General features: G+C 38.3%; 1 protein-coding gene across 3 annotated transcripts in view; it reads right to left on the bottom strand.

The window, feature by feature from the left end:
* The window catches only part of PDS5A (PDS5 cohesin associated factor A), a 101,360-nt gene that overhangs the window by 27,161 nt on the left and 53,872 nt on the right, over window positions 1-20,327 (bottom strand). For all 3 annotated transcript variants that reach the window (XM_054729414.1, XM_054729410.1, XM_054729421.1), the window contains exons 12-19: window positions 19,021-19,172; window positions 17,554-17,667; window positions 15,946-16,027; window positions 14,434-14,482; window positions 13,875-14,014; window positions 9,996-10,111; window positions 8,473-8,578; window positions 2,811-2,971 (exon numbers count right to left, since the gene is read on the bottom strand). In XM_054729414.1, coding sequence (XP_054585389.1) covers window positions 2,811-2,971; window positions 8,473-8,578; window positions 9,996-10,111; window positions 13,875-14,014; window positions 14,434-14,482; window positions 15,946-16,027; window positions 17,554-17,667; window positions 19,021-19,172 — 920 coding nt within the window. The remainder of the gene's footprint in view (window positions 1-2,810; window positions 2,972-8,472; window positions 8,579-9,995; window positions 10,112-13,874; window positions 14,015-14,433; window positions 14,483-15,945; window positions 16,028-17,553; window positions 17,668-19,020; window positions 19,173-20,327) is intronic.

Here is a 20,327-nt window from a genome sequence, read left to right as displayed (position 1 = left end):
TTCCCAAGTATGATTCAAGAAATACAAGTAGCAAAAGACGAAATTTTATCAAAAAGCTGAAATTATCATACCAGTGAAAGAAAATATGCAACGACATATATATATATATATATACACACACACACACACACACATATATATATGTAGAAGAGTAATAAAAATATCTAACAATGATTGAGTACTTGATGCCAATTATGATTCTAAGTATTTTTTTTTTTTTGATTCTAAGTATTTTTACATGGACTAATCCTCAAATCACTTAAAGAGGATTATTTATTACAGTAAATAAACAGGTGAAAAAAACCAGTGCACAAAAGTATTATTTAAGCTTCTTAAGGTAACAGAGTTAGGAAATGGTAGAGTTGGGATTTGAAGATAAGCATTTCTGCTCCAAAAATCCCTATACTTAACCTCCATACTGACAATGAAGATCAAAATTAAGAAATCTTTTTATAGGACAATGTGGAAATACATATTAGTCTTAAAGTATTGAATGTTGAGGATATGGGAAACAAGTGGAATGAAAAAAGAAGCATGTTTGTATCAACCTATAAAAAATAGACATACACATCAAGTAGATAAAACATTTCATAAAAAATGTTAATAGTGACTTGTTCTTTATATTTTTTAAAGTTTCAGCTTTTTACAATGAACATTTACAATACAATGTTCTAATTAGAACAAAGTATTTTTCTAATTAGAAAATCTATAAGGAAAAATAAAAATTTAAGGAAAGATACTTGTCATAATTAAATGTAATGCAATTATCCTATTTTATAGATTATAAGGTCAGTGGTATTAAATACAGTGGTGACAAAGGGTCCTCTTATGGTAATGGGAGGCTAGACTCAACAACAAAATGGGAACATATGCGAGTCACTATAGGTCTGATTTGATCTGAATATGCCATATTTTTCTCTCCATGCAAGTTTGGAAGAGGGATTTCTATGCCCAAAGAGCCTCTTTGATAGAGTACTACTAAAGTCTTTTCCCTCACAAAATAATTTACCAGAGTAACAATTCCTGTAAATAATACAAGTAACAAAGGAAGACATGTTGTTCCAATTGCTGTTAAATGCATTATTAATTCTTCTTAGCCTCATGAAATGATGATACATAAGTCAACTTTAACCTTTCTTGTTGCTTTCCTGGTGTGCTATAATTCTATGATGCATCAGGATTGTTATTGAGGTCTACAGTGTTGTGCTTCTCGGCTTTTCAGTGATTCTCTTTCCTTCCCCATTAGTCTTTTTTTTTTTTAATATATTTTATTGATTTTCCACAGAGAGGAAGGGAGAGGGATAGAGAGCTAGAAACATTGATGAGAGAGAAACATCGGTCAGCTGCCTCCTGTACACTCCCCACCGGGTATGTGCCCGCAACCACAGTACATGCCCTTGACCGGAATTGAACTTGGGACTCTTGAGTCCGCAGGCCGACGCTCTATCCACTGAGCAAAACTGGTTAGGGCCCATTAGTCTTTTAGAAAAAAAAAAAAAGGTTTTATTTCTTGTGTCCAAAGTTAACTATTCCACCTACACCTGATTTTTCCACTGCTTCCTTTGGGATAGAATTCCTTTATGACTAAATCCTTTACCTTAAAAAATATATAAAGATTTTCCTACTTTCAGAAACATATGAGAAACTTTATCCAACAGCTGATATTTGGCCCTTTCTCTATTTTCTTCCATGTCTTCTTCTATAATATACAAATATAAAGAGTATTATCTCTAGACTATAAACTCCTTGAGAGCAGGGACTGACTGTGGTAATTCTTTCCTATTAGCCAGTACAGCACTGACAATGAAGAAAATGTACAATAAATATTTAATTATTTCTCAAATTTAACCATAAGCTCACAAATTTAATAAAACCTTTAGGAGTCATGAGGCTTCTTATTCTATGATTACTCTGTAAGGAGAAACCGGTTTGATTTGGATATACCCCAAACTATCTGCATATACTCGGAACATGAGATTCAATAGCTTTCAGTAATAGTATTCTTCCAAAATTTATCTCCCAAATCTTATGGCCAAATATAGTCTCAGCACAATTCTGATCCTAAGAGACCTCTTTAAGATACCAAAGTGAAACAAAATGTATGTCATTTTAAAAAATATATATATTTTTTTATTGATTTCAGAGAGGCAGGGAGAGGGAGATAGAAACATCAATGATGAGAGAGAATCATTGATCGGCTGCCTCCTGCACACCCCACACTGGGTATCGAGCCCACAACCCAGGCATGTGCCCTTGGCCAGAATTGAACTCGAGACGCCTCATTCTGCAGGCCAATGCTCTATCCACTGAGCCAAACCAGCTAGGGCTGTACGTCATTCTTATGAGAAGGGAGGTAATCCAGAGGGAGAGATCAAAACAATAAAAAGCACCTCTGTCAACAACCATGTAACTAAGAAATATTTTATTAAGCTCACTACTTGATTATCCCATTCTGTGGTGGGATATGAAGGTAGTAGCTATTGAATTTATAACCAGTTGGAGAGAAAAAGGTGAACATACATAGGTTAGAAAAATATATTAATCAATTCTGTGATAACTCTTGATCATTAATTTAGTATTTTAAAATCATCTTGTTATAAACAATGTTTCAGTTTCTACCTCTACCTATATTCTAATGGTAGGGGAGAAATGAGGCAGAGAAAAGATGAAACAAAGAATACAGAGAAGTAGCTTCTAAATACAAGTTGTCTTTCCTCTCACCTGTCTTCCTATGTGAAAGGAAAACAAAGATCCTATGGCTCCCACACTTAGAAGCCTCTTGTGTTTACTAGGAGAAAAAATGTACTCACGATCGTATCTGGGGTAGGTCTGTTTCTATTTTGTGGCCTGTATTTCTAAATATTTGTATAGCAGCTTCGGCTACTTTGTCATCTTCCATTCGGAGGCACTGTAACAGGGACTCATATGTCTCTGCAGAGTGGAACGAGGTAGGATGTGTGAAAGACAGAACCTGGAGGAACAGATATAGTTTTAGAAGTACAGACAATGGTTTTAATCCATTAAAAGAAGATAACTATAAATATGATTTAAAATTATGGGCTGCACAAGCTGGCTACACAGAATTAAGATTTATATCTAGTAGTTAGGCATGGCTCATAAGACACTGACAGAAATACTGTGAAGTAGATTCCTCAAGACAGCTGATATCTGCCCCTTGCCCTATTTTCTTCTTATCTGAGAGTCTATTCTGATATTGGGAATGCAGAAAATGTGGCTCCTCTTTCAGAGTGTATGATGTTATGATGTGAACAAAATGCTAACCAAGAGCTTTTTTATTAAAAAATATATTTTATTGATTTCTTACAGAGAAGAAGGGAGAGGGATAGAGAGTTAGAAACATTGATCAGTTGCCTCCTGCACACTCCCTACTGGGTATGTGCCCGCAACCAAGATACATGTCCTTAACCAGAATTGAACCTGGGACCGTTGAGTCCGCAGGCCGATGCTCTATATACTGAGCCAAACCGGTTAGGGCACCAAGAGCTTTATTTCATGGCAAAAGATACTCTATAAGGAAATATTTTAAGTGAAATACATCACAAAAAGTACACTCATCATAACTATAAACAAGCCATTATTTTTAAAAAATATATATTTTCTTGATTTTTTACAGAGAGGAAGGGAGAGGGATAGAGTTAGAAACATCGATGAGAGAAAAACAACAATCAGCTGCTTTCTGCATTACTCCCTACTGGGGATGTGCCTGCAACCAAGGTACATGCCCTTGACCGGAATAGAACCTGGGACCCTTGAGTCTGCAGGCTGACGCTCTATCCACTGAGCCAAACTGGTTAGGGCTAAAGGCTAAACAAGCCATTATTGATAACTTTTTTAAAAAGGATTTTCTCATTTTTAAAATATATTTTTAGTATTAATTTCAGAAAGGAAGAGGGAGAGAGAGAGATAAAAACATCAATGATGAGAGAGAATCATTGATTGGCTGCCTCCTCCATGCTCTGCACAGGGGATTGAGCCCGCAACCTGGGCACGTGCCCTTGACCAGAATCGAACCTGGGACCCTTTAGTCCACAGGTCGATGCTCTCTATCCACTAAGCCAAACTGGCTAAGGTGATTATTGATAACTTTTAATTATGTCTACAAACATATAATTATTCCCTATTCATTATGACATAAGTTCCAGCTTATCCTTAAGGACTTTACAGCAAGTTAGACATGTCTACAAAGTTACATGTTATGGAAACAATTTAGTTAGCATAATATTGGAAACTAGAGGCCCGGTGCATGAAATTTGTGCACGGGGTGTGTGTATCCCTCAGCCCAGCCTGGGCCCTCTCCAATCTGGAACATCCCCCTCACAATCCAGGACTGCTGGATCCCATCTGCTAGCCTGCCTGCCTGCCTTCCTGATTGCCCCTAACCGCTTCTGCCTGCCAGTCTGATCACCCCCCTATCCACGCCCCTGCCAGCCTGATTGATGCCTAACTGCTCCCCTGCCAGCCCGATTGCCCCTAACTGTCTTCCCCTGCAGGCCTGGTTACCCCTAACAGTCTTCCCTTGCAGGCCTGGTTGCCCCCAACTGCCCTCCCCTGCAGGCCTAGTCACCCCCAACTGCCCTCCCCTGTAGGCCTGGTCACCCCCAACTGACCTCCCCTGCTGGCCCGGTCACCCATAACTTGCCTCCCTTGCCAGCCTAGTCACCCTTAACTGCCCTCCCCTGCTGGCCTGGTCGCCCCCAACTGCCCTCCCTTGCAGGCCTGGTCCCTCCCAACTGCCCTCCCCTGCCAGCCATCTTGTGTTCACATGGGGGTGGCCATCTTGTTTGTTGGAGTGACGGTCAATTTGCATATTTCTCTTTTATTAGATAGGATAAGTGTTAAAGTTGAGAGGCAGGGAGATGGGGGAATGGAGTATATAGTCTTCAGTAGGTTATACAATAATCATTTATTTAATGGGCAATAAAGTGGAGAGATTGTCTCATTTGATGAGATTTACAGTGATAATATTTAGTTATGAGGTTTTTTAAAAATATATTTTAGTGATTTTTTTTACAGAGAGGAAGGGAGAGGGATAGAGAGTTAGAAACACCGATGAGAGAGAAACATTGATCAGCTGCCTCCTGCACACCTCCCAGTGTGATGTGCCCACAACCAAGGCACATGCCCTTGACTGGAATTGAACCTGGGACCCTCAGTCTGCAGGCTGACGCTCTATCCACTGAGCCAAACCAGGTTAGGGCTAGTTATAAGGTTTTAATAACTCATAGAAAAATGGAGAATCAAATTTGAAAAATCAAACAATCTATATTCTAATGTCTTTGGTTTGTCTCTTCCCCCTTAATTTGTATGTTATCTTTGGGCATCCTCCCATGTACCGAAAGGTTGCTGGTTTGATTTCTGGTCAGGGCACATGCCCAGCTTGTGGGCTCGATCCCTGGTAGGGGGTGTGTAGGAGGCAGCTGAGCTAAGTTTTGCTCTCACCTTGATGTTTTTCTCTCTCTCTCCTTTCCCCTCTCTCTATAAAAAATCAATTAAGAAAAAAGTTAAAAAAAAATGTCTATCTTAAAGATGATTTTACTCTTAAAACTATTTAAAAAATATAACCCTATTAAAAGTATAATTAAAACATTTCTCATGAAGCATCATATCAATTCTTTCCATGATATAATATTTAAGACCATTCCAATACAACCCTCTCTTCTTTCATTTTCCTTTTTTAATTTTCACCCAAGGATCTTTTTCCATTGATTTTTAGGGAAAGTGGAAGAAGAAAGGGAAAGAGAGAGAAACATGGATGTGAGAGAAACATCGATGTGAGAGAAACACATCAATTGGTTGCCTCCTGTACAAACCCCAACGAGGGTCTGGGCCAGGGAGAATCCTGCAACCAAGGTATGTGCCCTTGACCAAAATTGAACTTGGGACCCTTTGGTCCACAGGCTGACATTCTCTCCACTGAGCCAAACTGGCTAGGGCACAACCCTCTTTTCTAATGTCCATTGATTGCACTGGTTTGTATCTTCTCCCTTAGTTTACATGTTGTAGTGGTCTAAATGTTTCATTGACTTCAATTTCTTCTCTTTACTCCATCCAATAAAAGCTCTATCAAATGTTGATATCATATTAAAAGCAAGGTTAAAAAGTCCTGATAAGCCTGACGGGCGTGGCTCAGTGGTTGAGCATCAACCTATGAATCAGGAGGTCATGGTTAAATTCCCAGTCAGGGCACATGCCCAAGTTGTGGGCTCGATCCCCAGTGTGGGGCATGCAGGAGACAGCCGATCAATGATGGTTCTCTCTCATCACTGAGGTTTCTATCTCTCTTTCTTTCTCCCTTCCTCTCTGAAATCAATAAAAATATATATTAAAAAAACAAACAAACAAACAAAAACAAAACCAAGAAAGAAAAAAGGCCTGGTAATATCTTTCTGCATCAATGGCACTCCACAATCTGGAACCAACCTTGTCTCCCATTACGCCCCAAAGCAATCCTTTTCTCTAGTCAGGCTAGATTCCTAATGATCCCTAAAATATGCCAAGAATTATTCTCTTTGATGATGATGTTTTTTCCTAGATTAAGTCATCTCTTTTCTACTAAGTCTTGCCTGACCTTACTAATTGGCTCAATTCTCTGAATATTTTGGCATCTATTACAATTACCAATTGTTTAAAAATTCCCTGATCAGACATACGTTGTCATATAATATTCCCATGAGCAATCCTATTACTCCAGATGCAGGTTCTTTAAAAGGTACTAGATCATTTAACATATACTAGTACTGTTACAAGCACAGTAGACATGCACATGATCCATCGATGGGTTGCCTCCTGCATGCACCCTAACCAAGGCCAGGGATTGAGCCTGCAACCGAGGTATGTCTCCTTGACCAGAATTGAAACCATGGCCCTTCAGTCTGCAGATGAATGCTCTAACCACTGAGGCTAGGGCTCAAAAATGTTATTTTGTAATGTAAAACAATTACATTATTATAAATGTAAAGACATAAGCCTATATAATAAAGAGGGAATATGCTAATTGACCACCACTCCCGCACAAGGTAACAGCACCAATAGCCAATAAAGAGGGAATATGCTAATTGACTGCCACACCCTCACAAGATGGCGACAGCCAGTTCCCCTCAGCCCCGCCTCATCCAGCTGGAGTCCCCCAGTCCCCTCAGCCCTGCCTCATCCAGCCGAAGTCCCTTAGTCCCCTCAGCCCTGTAGGGGAAGGTAGTTGGGGTTGATTGGGCTGGCAGGGGAAGGCAGTTGGGGACGATCATGCCGGCAGGAGAGCGGTTAGGGGACTATCAGGCTGGCAGGCAAGTGGTTAGGAGCTAGCAGTCCCAGATTGCGAGAGGGATCTGAGATTGGAGAGGGTGCAGGCTGGGCTGAGGGACAACCCCTGTGCACAAATTTCGTGCACCGAGCCTCTAGTCCTATATAATAAATAGGTAATATGCAAATTAACCCTCATAAGATGGCTGCCTACGACCAGGCCTGCAGAGGGTTTAGTGAGGGCCGACCAAATGACTGAACAGCAGGCTGTGTGGGGCGACCAGGACAGCAGGGTGGTGAGGGCCGACCAAACGACTGAACAGCAGGCCAGGCTGGTGGTTAGGCATGAGGGGCGACCAGGCCAGCAGGGGTGGGTGGGGCAGGGGGGTAAGAGGAGGTAGCTGTTGGGGGTGAACAGGCCAGCAGGGGGTGGGAGGGAAGTTGGGGGCAACCAGGACAGCAGGGGGGGGGCAGTAAGAGGCGACCAGGCTGGCAGCGGGGGATAATTAGGGGCACCAGCCCAGCAGTGGAAGCGGGGGGGTGGGGAGGGGAAGGGGTAGGGAGAGAGGCAGTTAGGGATGACCAGGCAGGCAGGTGAGTGATTAGGAGCCAGTGGTCCAGGATTGTGAGAGAGATGCCCGACTGCTGGTTTAGGCCCGATCCCCGGGATCGAGCCTAAATTAGCAGTCAAACATCCCCTGAGGGGTCCCCGATTGGAGAGGGTGCAGGCTGGGCTGAGGGGACACCCCCCCCACCCATGCATGAATTTCATGCACCGGGCCTCTAGTATTTTTATAAAATATGATCACTACAAAAAATTTGAATCTTTTGAATAGTTTCCAAAGAAATAAGGCCTAACTCTTGCATATCCTTAATAAAATTCAAATTTTGATCCCTTGTGGAATCTAATGAACAAAATAAACCTATGAACAAAATGGAACTAGAAGCATGGACACATGGAACAGACAGGAGAGCGCCAGAGAGGAGGTGGGGTGGGAGTGTCTGGATAAAGAAGTTGAAAGGATTAGCTAAAGAACATATATATGCATATCCCATGGACATGGAAAATAGTGTGGTGAAGGTCAAAAGAGGGGGAGACAGGGATAGGTAGAGGTGGGCAAAGGGGGGGGATCTGTAATAATGTCAACATGAAAAGTTTTTAATAAAAAAATAGTGATTACTGAAATGCTGGAGACAAAACTGTTTCAAAAATACCTTAAGAAGTTCAAGTCCTGAACGAATAGCTGTATCTGGACTTACACCCTCCTCTTCATCATCTGCTGTCCCCTCTATTGATTTGTTCATCAGTTTTACCAGTGCACTATTAATACAAGAAAATCTAAATTAGTAATACCATAGTATATAACTTATCAACTAGAAAAATACTAGTAATTAGTGCAAGGGGAAAGTACTCACAAAAGTACAACAGGAAATCATTAGAAACAACTGAAATGTATGAAATTATGGGAACAGCTAATAAAAAACAGCTATCAATTATGCCAGGCTCCTTACTTTTGTTTTGTTTTGTTAATCCTCACCTGAGGATATGTTTTTCCCATTGATTTTCAGAGAGTGTAAAGGGAGGGGAAGAAACAAAGAGATAGAAACATCAATGTGAGAGAGACACATTGAATGGTTGCCTTCTGCATGCACCCTTGGCTGGGGATCAAGCCTGCAAACGAGGTATCCGCCCTTGACTGGAATTGAACCTGTGACCCTTCAGTCCACTGGCCAAAGCTCTAACCACTAAGAGAAACCAGTCAGAGCCAGACTCCTTACTTTTTATATGTTATCGCTAAATCTCACAATCATCCAAATGAGATATTACACCCACACTAAGGTAAAAAATAAATTACAAACTCAGATAAATTAGAGGGCTTTTTCCAAAGCCACTAAGCAATATTAAACAGGTTTTGAAACCAGAGTAGTCTGATGGTAATCTTGTGCTCTTTTCAAAATATTATTCTGTTTTCACATACCTCAAGTGAACAGTGACGTAATACATACTAAAGAATATCATGTAATCATTAAAAAGGTTAAAAAAAAACCCCAAAGATAGCCCTGGCCGTCTGGCTCAGTTGATTGGAGTATTATCCCGTATACCAAATGGCTGTGGATTTGATTCTCAGTCAGGGCGAATATAGGAGGCAACCAATTGATGTTTTTCTCCCCCGCAATCCTCTCTCTCTCTCTCTCTCTCTCTCTCAAAATCAGTAAAAATATAACCTAGGTGAAGATTAAAAAATAAGAGTCTCTGACCCCAAGTTTTGTTTTCCCAGAAACTTCTAAAAATTTCTTTGTTGTTGTTGTTTATTTTATCTGCTTAAACATATAGAAGTTACAGATGTTTATATAGTAAAATCTGTGATTCTTTTGTGTTTTGGCTTTTGGTGTTGTAAGATTTCATTCTTTAAATTAAAAAAAGAAAATTCAAAGATTGATTGACAGTCTATAGATTTAAATTTTCTTCTCTGTTCTTATGTCCTAGGTTTTCTTCAATGAGCACATAAAACTAAAAATAAACACAGGAACTGTTAAAAAATAAAAAAGCATTGAAGTAAGCCAAAGACTGGAAAATAAACAGGCCCTTCTTTCAACCTGAATGATGCACTGTATGCTTCCATTAGAAAGGTATACAGGGAACATTTTCAGGTCTACTTAGGAACTAAGAATTTAAATTTACAACACTGTAGTTTCAGATTACATTTTATTTTGAATAAATATATTTCCTAGCTTACCTTATGGCTTCGGAATCAATATGCACAGGTGCAATTCTTTCCAACAGAAATTTAACCATCTCTAAAAAAGGATTTGTTGGCTGTTTAGGATTTGCAAGTTTCCGAGCTATTTCTCTCTAAAAAGCAAAGAGTTTTACCATAAGTATGATTCACTTTCATGTTTTTTTCAAAATAAATACGATTATAGGCATCAAAAGCATTTAAAGATTCAAAACCAGCAAAAGTAAAACACACACACACACACACACTTCTGCTTTAGACTGACTGAAATTACACACTCCTTAGGCAATCACTGGACTGTGGAGAACAAAACGGAAATAATATGGTGTTATTTATGACTTTGTCTCATATTTCTCCCATAAAATTTTTGTTTAATAAACAATTTTTAATGCTTTACTTTTGAAAAAATAAAACAAAACATTGTATACTTTCATGGATAAGTTTTTTGGTTTATTCGACAGAATAATGTGTTTTAGGTCAGTAATTTGTTTATTTAAAAAGAGAAAGATTCATAAGTGTATAAATATTTATAAAGATTTTCATTTTTGGATAAACAGAGCTGAGTTAAGATGGTGGCAATACATCAAATAGAAACTACAAAGGAAACACATTGCTGTAAATGTCTAAAGAATACATCACTTAATGATTATAGAGACTGAACCACCTAAAGACAAGGTCAAAGTTACAATATACTGGGTACTGGAAAAAGAAATCTACTCTAATGACAAGGCTTTTGAGTATTTAAGAGTAACTGTAAATTTTAGTTGAGAAGATAAACACATTAAGTGCGTTCGAACTATAAAGCAATAACTCTATAACCTTATTCTAAATGTAGAGCTCTTTTAAGATTATAGTTGACATACAATAATATATTAGATTCAGCTGTACAACACAGTGATTTGACATTTATATACCTTAACCTTTTGCACTTGGATGTTGAGTGTGACTCAACACAGTTAGCATTGGTAGCAGGAATTGAGAAAAAAGCAAGTGCAAAGGGTTAAGAAATGATCACCATGAATCTAGTAATCATCTGTCTCTGTATAGTTATTGGGATATTATTGACTGTATTCCCTATGATGTACTTTACATCCACATGACTTACAAGTTGGTATCTCACAATTTCCTTTACCTTTTTGCCCATCTGCCCACCATCCCAACTTTGTGGCAATTATCAGTTTCTTCTCTGTATCTATGAGTCTATTTTGTTTTCTTTGTTAATTTGTTTATTTTTTATATTCTACGCTAGAGGCCCGGTGCACCGAAATTCATGCACTCGGGGAATGGGGTGGGGAGGGAGGTGTCTCTCAGCCTGGCCTATGCCCCCTCGCAGTCCAGGAGCCCTCAAGGGATGTGAGCCCTGGTTCTGGCTGAGCAGCGCTCCCCCAGTGGGAGCGCACTGACCACCAGGGGGCAGCTCCTGTATTGAGCATCTGGCCCCTGGTGTATAGTGTGCAACATAGTGACCAGTCAATTTGCATATTAGCCTTTTATTATATAGGACTAGAGGCCCGGTGCATGAAATTAATGCATGGGGTTGGGAGGGTCCCTCAGCCCAGCCTGCACCTTCTCCAATCCGAGACTCCTTGGGGAATGTATGACTGCTGACATTCCTCTCACAAACCAGGACCACTGGCTCCTAACTGCTCACCTGGCTGCCTAATCACTCTGCCTGCCTGCCTGATCGCCCTAACTGCTCTTCCCTGCCTGCCTGATTGCCCTAACTGCTCTCCCCTGCTGGCCTGATCACCCCTAACTGCCTCTGCCTCAGCCGCACCACTGGGCTTTGTCCGGAAGGTCGTCTGGAAGATGTCTGGTCTAATTAGCATATTACTCTTTTATTAGTATAGATGTAAGTTAAACAATACAGGTTTGTCTTTTTCTTACTTATTCCACTTAACATAATACCCTCTAGGTCCATCCATGTTGTCACAAAGGACATGATTTCATTCTTTTTCATGACTGAGTAATAGTCCAGTGTGTGTACAACTTTCTTTATCCATTCATCTATCAATGGACACCTAGGTTGCTTCCATATCATCATGACTATATAAAATATCATTATGTATATAAACAATTATACTAGAAATAATTATTGGTCATTTTTAGATCCACTTAGATACCCTGTAACCCTAGACTGAATAAAAAATACCTCATCCATGCTCTCAAACAACTCTGTAAACATATATTATAGTTCTTACACCTTATTACATATTTAAATAATTATCCAATCCTTATTTTTTCTAGAACAAAGTTAGACATAAATATCTAAATTTCTCTTTCTCTTTTTCATCTACTAAGGATTGGTCCCATACATAGTTGTTGTTATCTATGTGTAATACCATAGAAATACAATTTACTGAAATTCTAAATGGTAGTGTAGGGATAGGGGTATATCCTATCTAATAAAGAGGGAATATGCTAATTGACCGTCATGCTGTTGCAAAGAGGGTGACATGCCAACAAGGAGGGACTATGCTAATTGACTGCCACACCTTCAAAGATGGCAGTGCCCACAGCCACAAGATGGCTGCACCCAGTCCCCTCAGCCCTGCTGGGGCGCCTGCCTCTGGAGTCCCCCAATCCCCCCCAGTCTCCCAGCCACCCAGGGCCACCCGAGGCTCAGGTAACCAGGACCGGCCGAGGCTTGCGCTGCTGGCAGGCAGCAGCAAAGTTGTGATGGGGTTGCCTCCTGCCTCTGAGGGCATTATTTTGCCAAGAGATTATCCTATATAATAGAGGTAATATGCAAATTGACCACCACACCCTCACAAGATGGCTGCCTATGACCAGGCTGGCAGGGGGGTTAGTGAGGACCAACCAAACGACTGAACAAGCAGGCTGCGTGGGGCGACCAGGCCAGTGGGGTGGCAGTTAGGAGCGACCAGGCTGGTGGGGGGGGGGGGTGCAGTTTGGGGTGACCAGGTCAGCAGGGGGAGGCAGTTGGGGGCGATTAGGCTGGCAGGGGAGGGCAGTGAGGGGCAACTAGGCTGGCGGGGGGGAGGGAGGGAGTTAGGGGCAATGAGGCAGGCAGAGGGGGGCAGTTGAGGGGGACCAGGCCAGCAGGGAAGGCAATGAGGGGTGACCAGGCAGGCAGATGAGCTATCAGAAGCCAGCAGTCCAGGATTGTGAGAGGGATGTCCGACTGCTGGTTTAGGCTCCATCTCCGGGATCGAGCCTAAACCAGCAGTCAAACATCCCCTGAGGGGTCCCGGATTAGAGAGGGTGCAGGCTGGGCTGAGGGGACCCGCCCCCTGTGCACGAATTTCATGCACCGAGCCTGTAGTATATATATAAAACAAATCTTCTAACAACCCTATAAAGAAGTTAAAATTTACAGATGAGAAAAATGAGGCTCACCTGGCCAGCATGGCTCATAAAATGCTAAATAAATGAATGAATAAAGTTTTCAACGATACTGATTTTCTATAAAATATAGAGTCCAAGAATAGAATGAAAACAAAAGCCTAAACAGGAATTACCTTATCTATAAATACATATACAGCAATGTAACTATTGCTGATTTCTTGACAAGGGTATCTCCTTGCTAATATATGGTAGAAGAAAATGTATGCACAAACAAGCATTTAGAAAATTCTTATTTACTTAATGTCTACTAAATACAAAGCATTTTATCTTGCTCAGTTCCTAGGACTAATCTCCCTGGCTTAGTTCTCTAGTGTTTTTCCTGGAATTTGGCTGAAGAGTGGTAAGTAAAGAGAACTAAGTTGACCACAGATATATTTCCTAGGTAATTCAGAGCTCACAATACTGGTAAACTCACACAACTAAAATAATCTCTGTAAAGCAGATTTTAATAAAATATAAATTTCTATAAGCAAAGTTAGAAGAACAAATGTAAAAGTATAATTTACTAACCACACAAACATCTGCCTGTTTACATGAACAGGTTGGGCTGATTAATAACTCCAACTGAGACCGCAGTTTCTCATCATCACCGAGAACCTGGTTAAATTTCTTCACAAAATCTTGTGCTTTCCCAGGGTCAGGCAAATTCTCTATAAAATTAAAAGAGCATCAATAATACATTAAAAAAACCACTCTACTAAGCTAAAAGAAAGCTGTCTTAAAAATAACGCTGAGTGCCCTCAGATGTGGCTCAGTGGTTGAACATCAACCCAGGAACCAACTGGTTCCATTCCTGGTCAGGGCACATTCCCAGGTTTCAGGCTCGATACCTAGTAGGGGGCATGCCGGAGGCAACCGATTGATGAAGTTTCTCTCTCATCAATGTTTCTATATCTCTATCCCTCCATCTCTTGAGCCAGCAAGAGAATATCAGCCTAACTGGTTCTTCTAAATAAAAGTACTAAGGAAAGGATAATTTTTCCTTATTTAAATTGATAGTCCCACTGGGTAAATTATTTGTCTGTTTTTATGTTTATTATATATCTACAGAGTGAATAAACATACTCACTTGCTATGGTCATCAGTTTTCCAAACATGGCAGAACAGTTAGTCTCTGACTGAAATTTAAAACAAAAACAAAAGTGATATGTGTTATTAAATTCCTAAAACAAAATCTATGCTCAGGGTTGTATTTTTTAAGTTAAAAATATTACCATATCTAGTATTATCATATCTACACCCTAAGTTGATAATAAAAAATTGTGTACTAGCAACAATTATTAAGTTAGGACATATAGAAGGAAAGGAGATGTTAGCAGGAACAGGTATTTAAAAATTTAGAGTATATAATTTTCATAGGAAAATTATCTTGCCAGAAGATTGAACAGGATAACTTTGATATAAAGCAATTATATGGAAATTACTATGAAACCATACACCAAAGAAAATTAATAATGTGAAGACTAGAAATGTTTTCCTCCTGAATAGAATTCTATTAGCTTTTGTGTGGCCTATTCCTTAAATAACCTCAGAAAATCACATCCCTCCAAAATGTGTTCCCTTTCCTCCATTACAAAAAAGATGACTTAAATTTGTATGAAAGTTGAGTAATTTGGATAAGAAATTGGTAAACTATGGTCCCACGGACCACCTGTGTTTGTTAAAGATTTGCTGGAACACAATCATGACCATTTATTTACATATTGTCTAAAACTGTTTTTGCACTACAAAGGGAGAGTTGAGAGTTCACCACAGAGTAAATAGTTGGCAAAGCCCAAATTTTACTATCTAGTCATTTAAAAAAAAGTCTGTCAACTCTTGATTTAGTGTCCATGAACACTTGATAGGTTTCAGTCTATGGTTCCCTGATTAATAACATGTATTCTAGCCTGTTGGTGTGGTTCAGTGGTTGAGCGTCGACCTATGAACCAGGTCATGGTTCAATTCCGGGTCAGGGGACATGCCTGGGCTGAGGGGCATGCAGGAGGCAGCCAATCAATGATTCTCTCTCATCACTGATATTTCTATTTCTCCCCCTCTCCCATGCTCTCTGAAATAAATTTAAAAATATATTTTTTAAAAAGAACATGTATTCTAGCAAACACATTTAGAAGTATATTAAGAGATCATTAAGTTTCTTTACTCCACCTTCCAGGAAATGTTGGATAGAATTTCTTTTGTTAATTTGAATTTGGCATATTTATAGGATTGACACCTGATTTGACACTGACTTTCCATTGAAGTACCAGCAATCATGGAGTAAAAAAGATGATTACTTCTAATATAATTTTATCTTGAGGTTTAATTCTAATTATTTGCATTTTGATAAATTCTGTATGATATATTAGTGTCTAAATACTTGATAAATGAGAAAACACTATTTCTTTCCCTGTGGTGGAAAATAAGATTTTGTTATACTAATTTGAAATGGAAATTTTGCTTGGATAACTACAGAAATTATGTTTAACTGACATTTGGTAAATAGAACAATTGAGATACTTCCTATATGCTTCATTATATATAATCGAAGAAAATCTGAATAATGACTGTAACAATGAATTTACACAAATCATGAACTTACTGTAGGCTGCTTGTGCAAATCCAAGAGTTCTCTTACATGACTTCTAAGCATGTTCTGACATTTCCACATTTCATTGAGAGCTCTGTAAATAAAGTTATAAATATGAAAAAAGTGCATAATATAACAATACTGATAAGTATTTAACTTCATTACTTTTCTTGTTGCATGATATAGATGCATCATTCTTCTATATCTACCTAATATTTTAAGCACCAGAAAATGTAATTATTACTATTAAGATAGTTTAATGTAAAATGGTAAATATAAGCCTTCTTATGAGAGAAAATATAGAAGGATAAATAGCATCTGACAGGTAAATGAAGGAACTGAAAGACATTCTAAACAGAGATAGCTAGAATGTTCTGGTATAAAGAAATATGAAATATGAAATGTTATCAAAATGCATGGCATATACTCTGGAAAAGGATGAGATGATGAAGGCCTTTTTATGCCAAGTTAAGGTGATATGCATAAAGGTCAGTAGACTATTTCAAAATATGAATTTCTCTGAAATGATGTAGATTTGAGATGCCAGACTTAAAATGGAGTGTGTTGATTCAGAATTCTTTTCTCTCAACGAAGGAAAATTTCTTCTCTCATAAACCCACTCCATAATTCCAGGTGCCCAGAGGACCTCAGAAATTAGTCTAACTCTAAGTATTCTTTGCCAAATATTCTGAAATATAAACAGAGTCCAAACTTTAGTTCAGGGGTTTACTACCTAGATTATTAGGAACCACTTGCAAATCTTTTAGAAAAGATAATGCCTCCTAACATGATGCATTGAGAATACAATGTTACCTCTGGAATTTCGGGTGAAAAACCATAATCTCAATCTAATAAATACCAGGCGAACCCAAATTGAGGGAACAATCTACAAAATTAGTGGCATGCTCAATATTCTTCCAAAAACCATCAAAGTCATAACCAAGGAAATCATTCCACATTAAGAGACTAGAGATATGACAACCAACTATGCAATGTGTAAACCTACAATGAGAAAATAAATATCTATGAAGAATATTATTTGGACAATGGAGGAAATCTGAATGAATACATATTGGATTAGAAAATAATAGTGTATCAATGTTAAACCTCTTGATTTTGATAAGGGTACTCTGTTTATATAAGAGAATATCCTTGTTCTTAGGGGATATAGACTGAAGTATTTAGGGATAAAGGAATCCAATGTCTTCAAATTACTCCAAATGGTTCAAAAGAAATATGTATATGGAGATTCTACATAGAGGTGATCTGAATATACTTGCCTGACAAAGAACCAGTCTGAGGCTTAGTATGGTAAAAGCTCCAACAGTGTGATTCACACCTCAGTCACCAGGTAGACAATAGGTAATTTTGACATGGGGGCTTAATTGAATCCCCGAAACCATATTACTGACTCAGTTGCCTAATATGCCTATGCATATAGGCATATTCTTGCTTCTGACTAAACCTGAACTTATAAAAACTTTCTCTATATATATTTATCTCAGGTTCTTGATTCAACCAGAAGCAATAACCCCATCATGAACAATTAATTAGATCAGATAAAGTGATTTTATGAAATTTTCAGGAAATAATCCAAACAATCATTAAAAAGTAACTTACTTGACAGCATTTGGATCCAAACTAGCATATAAATAATACAAGCATTTCATTCTCTCTTCTGTTTCCAGATTGTGGGGGACAAGATACTGAGCAAAGATTTTTTCTACCAACAGCCTATGAAACAAACAAACCCCCAATAACACAATTATTCTACTTTTTAGAGATTTTTCTCTATAGTCTATAAAATAAACAAAAACCTCCCAGATAACACTGTTCTGTTTTTAAAAAATAGCCATTTTGTATTAGAACCACAAACTGCCAAGATAACATACCAAGGGTAGCATGTATGTGTGTAAATACAATGAAAATGATCAGTATGTGATCAGTTCTTTTCCCTGAAGAACAAAAAACACCCCTACAAAAACCCCACATTAATTTCCTTTGATTACAGTTCAGCTCCTTTCTCATGTTGTCATAAACCGCCCCCCCCCCCAAAAAAAACACACACACAAAAAAACAAACAAACACAGGGAGTTCTACCTTCATACTATTTCCTGAAAATTTAGCTTTTCCTGTATACATTTGATATTTCTTCTTTCCATGGTCTTGCTAAGCTTATATTTACTATTCAATATCATTGGAATAAGAGAATTCAAGGACTCTTTATTAATCAATAAAATACATATCCAGCGATGCAAAGTAGTCAATTTAATTCAATAACACATTACCAAGTATTTTACAAAACCCAAAATCATTATTACAATCCAATATAAAATAATACTAGGTAAGTAACATTCAGACAATGAAAATGAAAAAGGCATCATCACGTGAAAAAAATTATAACTATGTATGGGGACAAATGTTAACCACACTTACTGTGGTAATCATTTCTCAATATATACAAAGATGAAACCATTACTGGTATATTGTATATAATTATGTCAATTACACTGAAATAAAAAAAACTACACAGTAATACTTCTATTGGTACTTATGGTGTTGTAAAAAGGAAAAATAATAATTAATAATTATTAAATAGTGCTGTATTGCCAGGCATAGAGTTAGGGGGCTTTACATTCATTATTTTATTTAATCCACATGACAATTCTTTCAGGAAAGCTTTATTATTATTCCTTTTTAGATAAAACTGAATGGCACAGTCAGTTGTGCAAGAGCACACACCCAATAAAGGGCAGAATGAACATTTGGTCTCTAGTCTGACTCCAAAGCTTATGCCTATTTCACTATTATTATGCTACCTTACAATCTTGGTTAGTCATATACAAACACTAGAAGGCTCGGTGCACGAATTTGTGCATGGGTGGGGTCTGGCCGGCCAGCCCCACTCCCTGGTCAAACTCCTGGTTGAGGGGACAATTCGCATATTAGCCTTTTATTATATGGGATAGCATGCATAAATACATGGAAAATAGTTTCTAGACTTAGAAGTTATTAAAAAATTAAATGATATATTTTAGAAATTAAAAGCACCTTTATATTCAACCATTCTAGCAACATGTTACTCACTTGTCATCGATGCTATTCTGATAATAAATATGCAGAAGTTTGTCTTTTATCCAGCTGACTTTCTCTGCAGCTTCCTTTCCTGCTTCACCATGAAGACAGTATTTCTTATAAAGCTGAGCCAAACCCATCATAGCTTCTTTTCTTACTCGCCACTAGAAAGTATAAAGTTCATTGAATGAGCTAGATACCAAACTTTATAGTATACCAATCTGCAAAAATTGCCAATTCTTTACTAGGCTGTACTATTAGACTTATGCATACAAAAACAGCACAATATTTTTCATAAGAGGCAAACAAACTGTTTAACCCACAATTTTGAATATGCTCTGACTTAAAAAAATCAGGTTACTTTAAAAATTATCCAATGCAAATTCTGCTAAATCATCTGCCAACTTATTTTCTTCAAAGCCAAGCAATTGTAAATCTTACAAAGATTTCATTCAATTCTGTCTAAAAAAAAATCTGGCCAAGTTTTAGAAGCAATTAAAGGGTAAAAATAAAGTATAAAATGCACTCCGTACACAAAAAAAGGAATAGCTCAGAACAAGAGCAAAATTTAATACCAAGATCCTGGAACTGCTAAGTTGGAAAGTACCTTGGACGTCTTCTTAGGTGAACTTCCCTATCTTAGAGATTAAGAGGGCAAATGATTTACTTAGCCACATCCTAGTTAGTGGAAGACTCTGTGGGACTTCTAGAGTTTGGGATGGTTTACTAGTTGGAAAGAAAGGTAGTTGGATGAGGGTGGACAGAAAAAAAAGGAGACTATAAAAACATAGTTAGAATCATGATAATAAAATATAATAAAGCAATAACCAAAAAATATATTTGTTTCAATAACAAATCAGAGAATACTATCCTTAGTTTAAATTAAAACTCCCTGATAAAATTTTTGTAGTGGACAGAATGAAACTTTGTTCCCATACAACAGGTAATAGATGGTTTGTAACATTTCTTAAACAAAACCAAATAATTTAAGCAGTAAAACCTAAGATTAGCATACAGAAAACACATTTCAGAAAGTCTATACCCAAGGCTATCTAACTTATTACATCTAAAACATCCAATAAGGCCGGGCCGGCATGGCTCAGTGGTTGAGCGTTGACCAGGAGATCACAGTTCAAATCCCAGTCAGGGCACACGCCCCGGTTGTGGGCTCAACCCACAGTAGGGGGTGTGCAGGAGACAGCCGATCAATAATTCTCTCTCATCATTGATGTTTCTATTTCTCTCTCCCTCTCCTTTCCTAAAATATCCAGTAAGTGCTATTATGAGCACATCACATCATGCAGTCTCAGGAAGAGTCA

Source organism: Eptesicus fuscus, chromosome 2, assembly GCF_027574615.1.
Source record: "Eptesicus fuscus isolate TK198812 chromosome 2, DD_ASM_mEF_20220401, whole genome shotgun sequence".
Classification (NCBI taxonomy): Eukaryota; Metazoa; Chordata; class Mammalia; order Chiroptera; family Vespertilionidae; genus Eptesicus; species Eptesicus fuscus.
The sequence above is the reverse complement of the archived record's forward strand: the minus strand, read 5'-3'. Positions and strand labels throughout refer to the sequence as shown.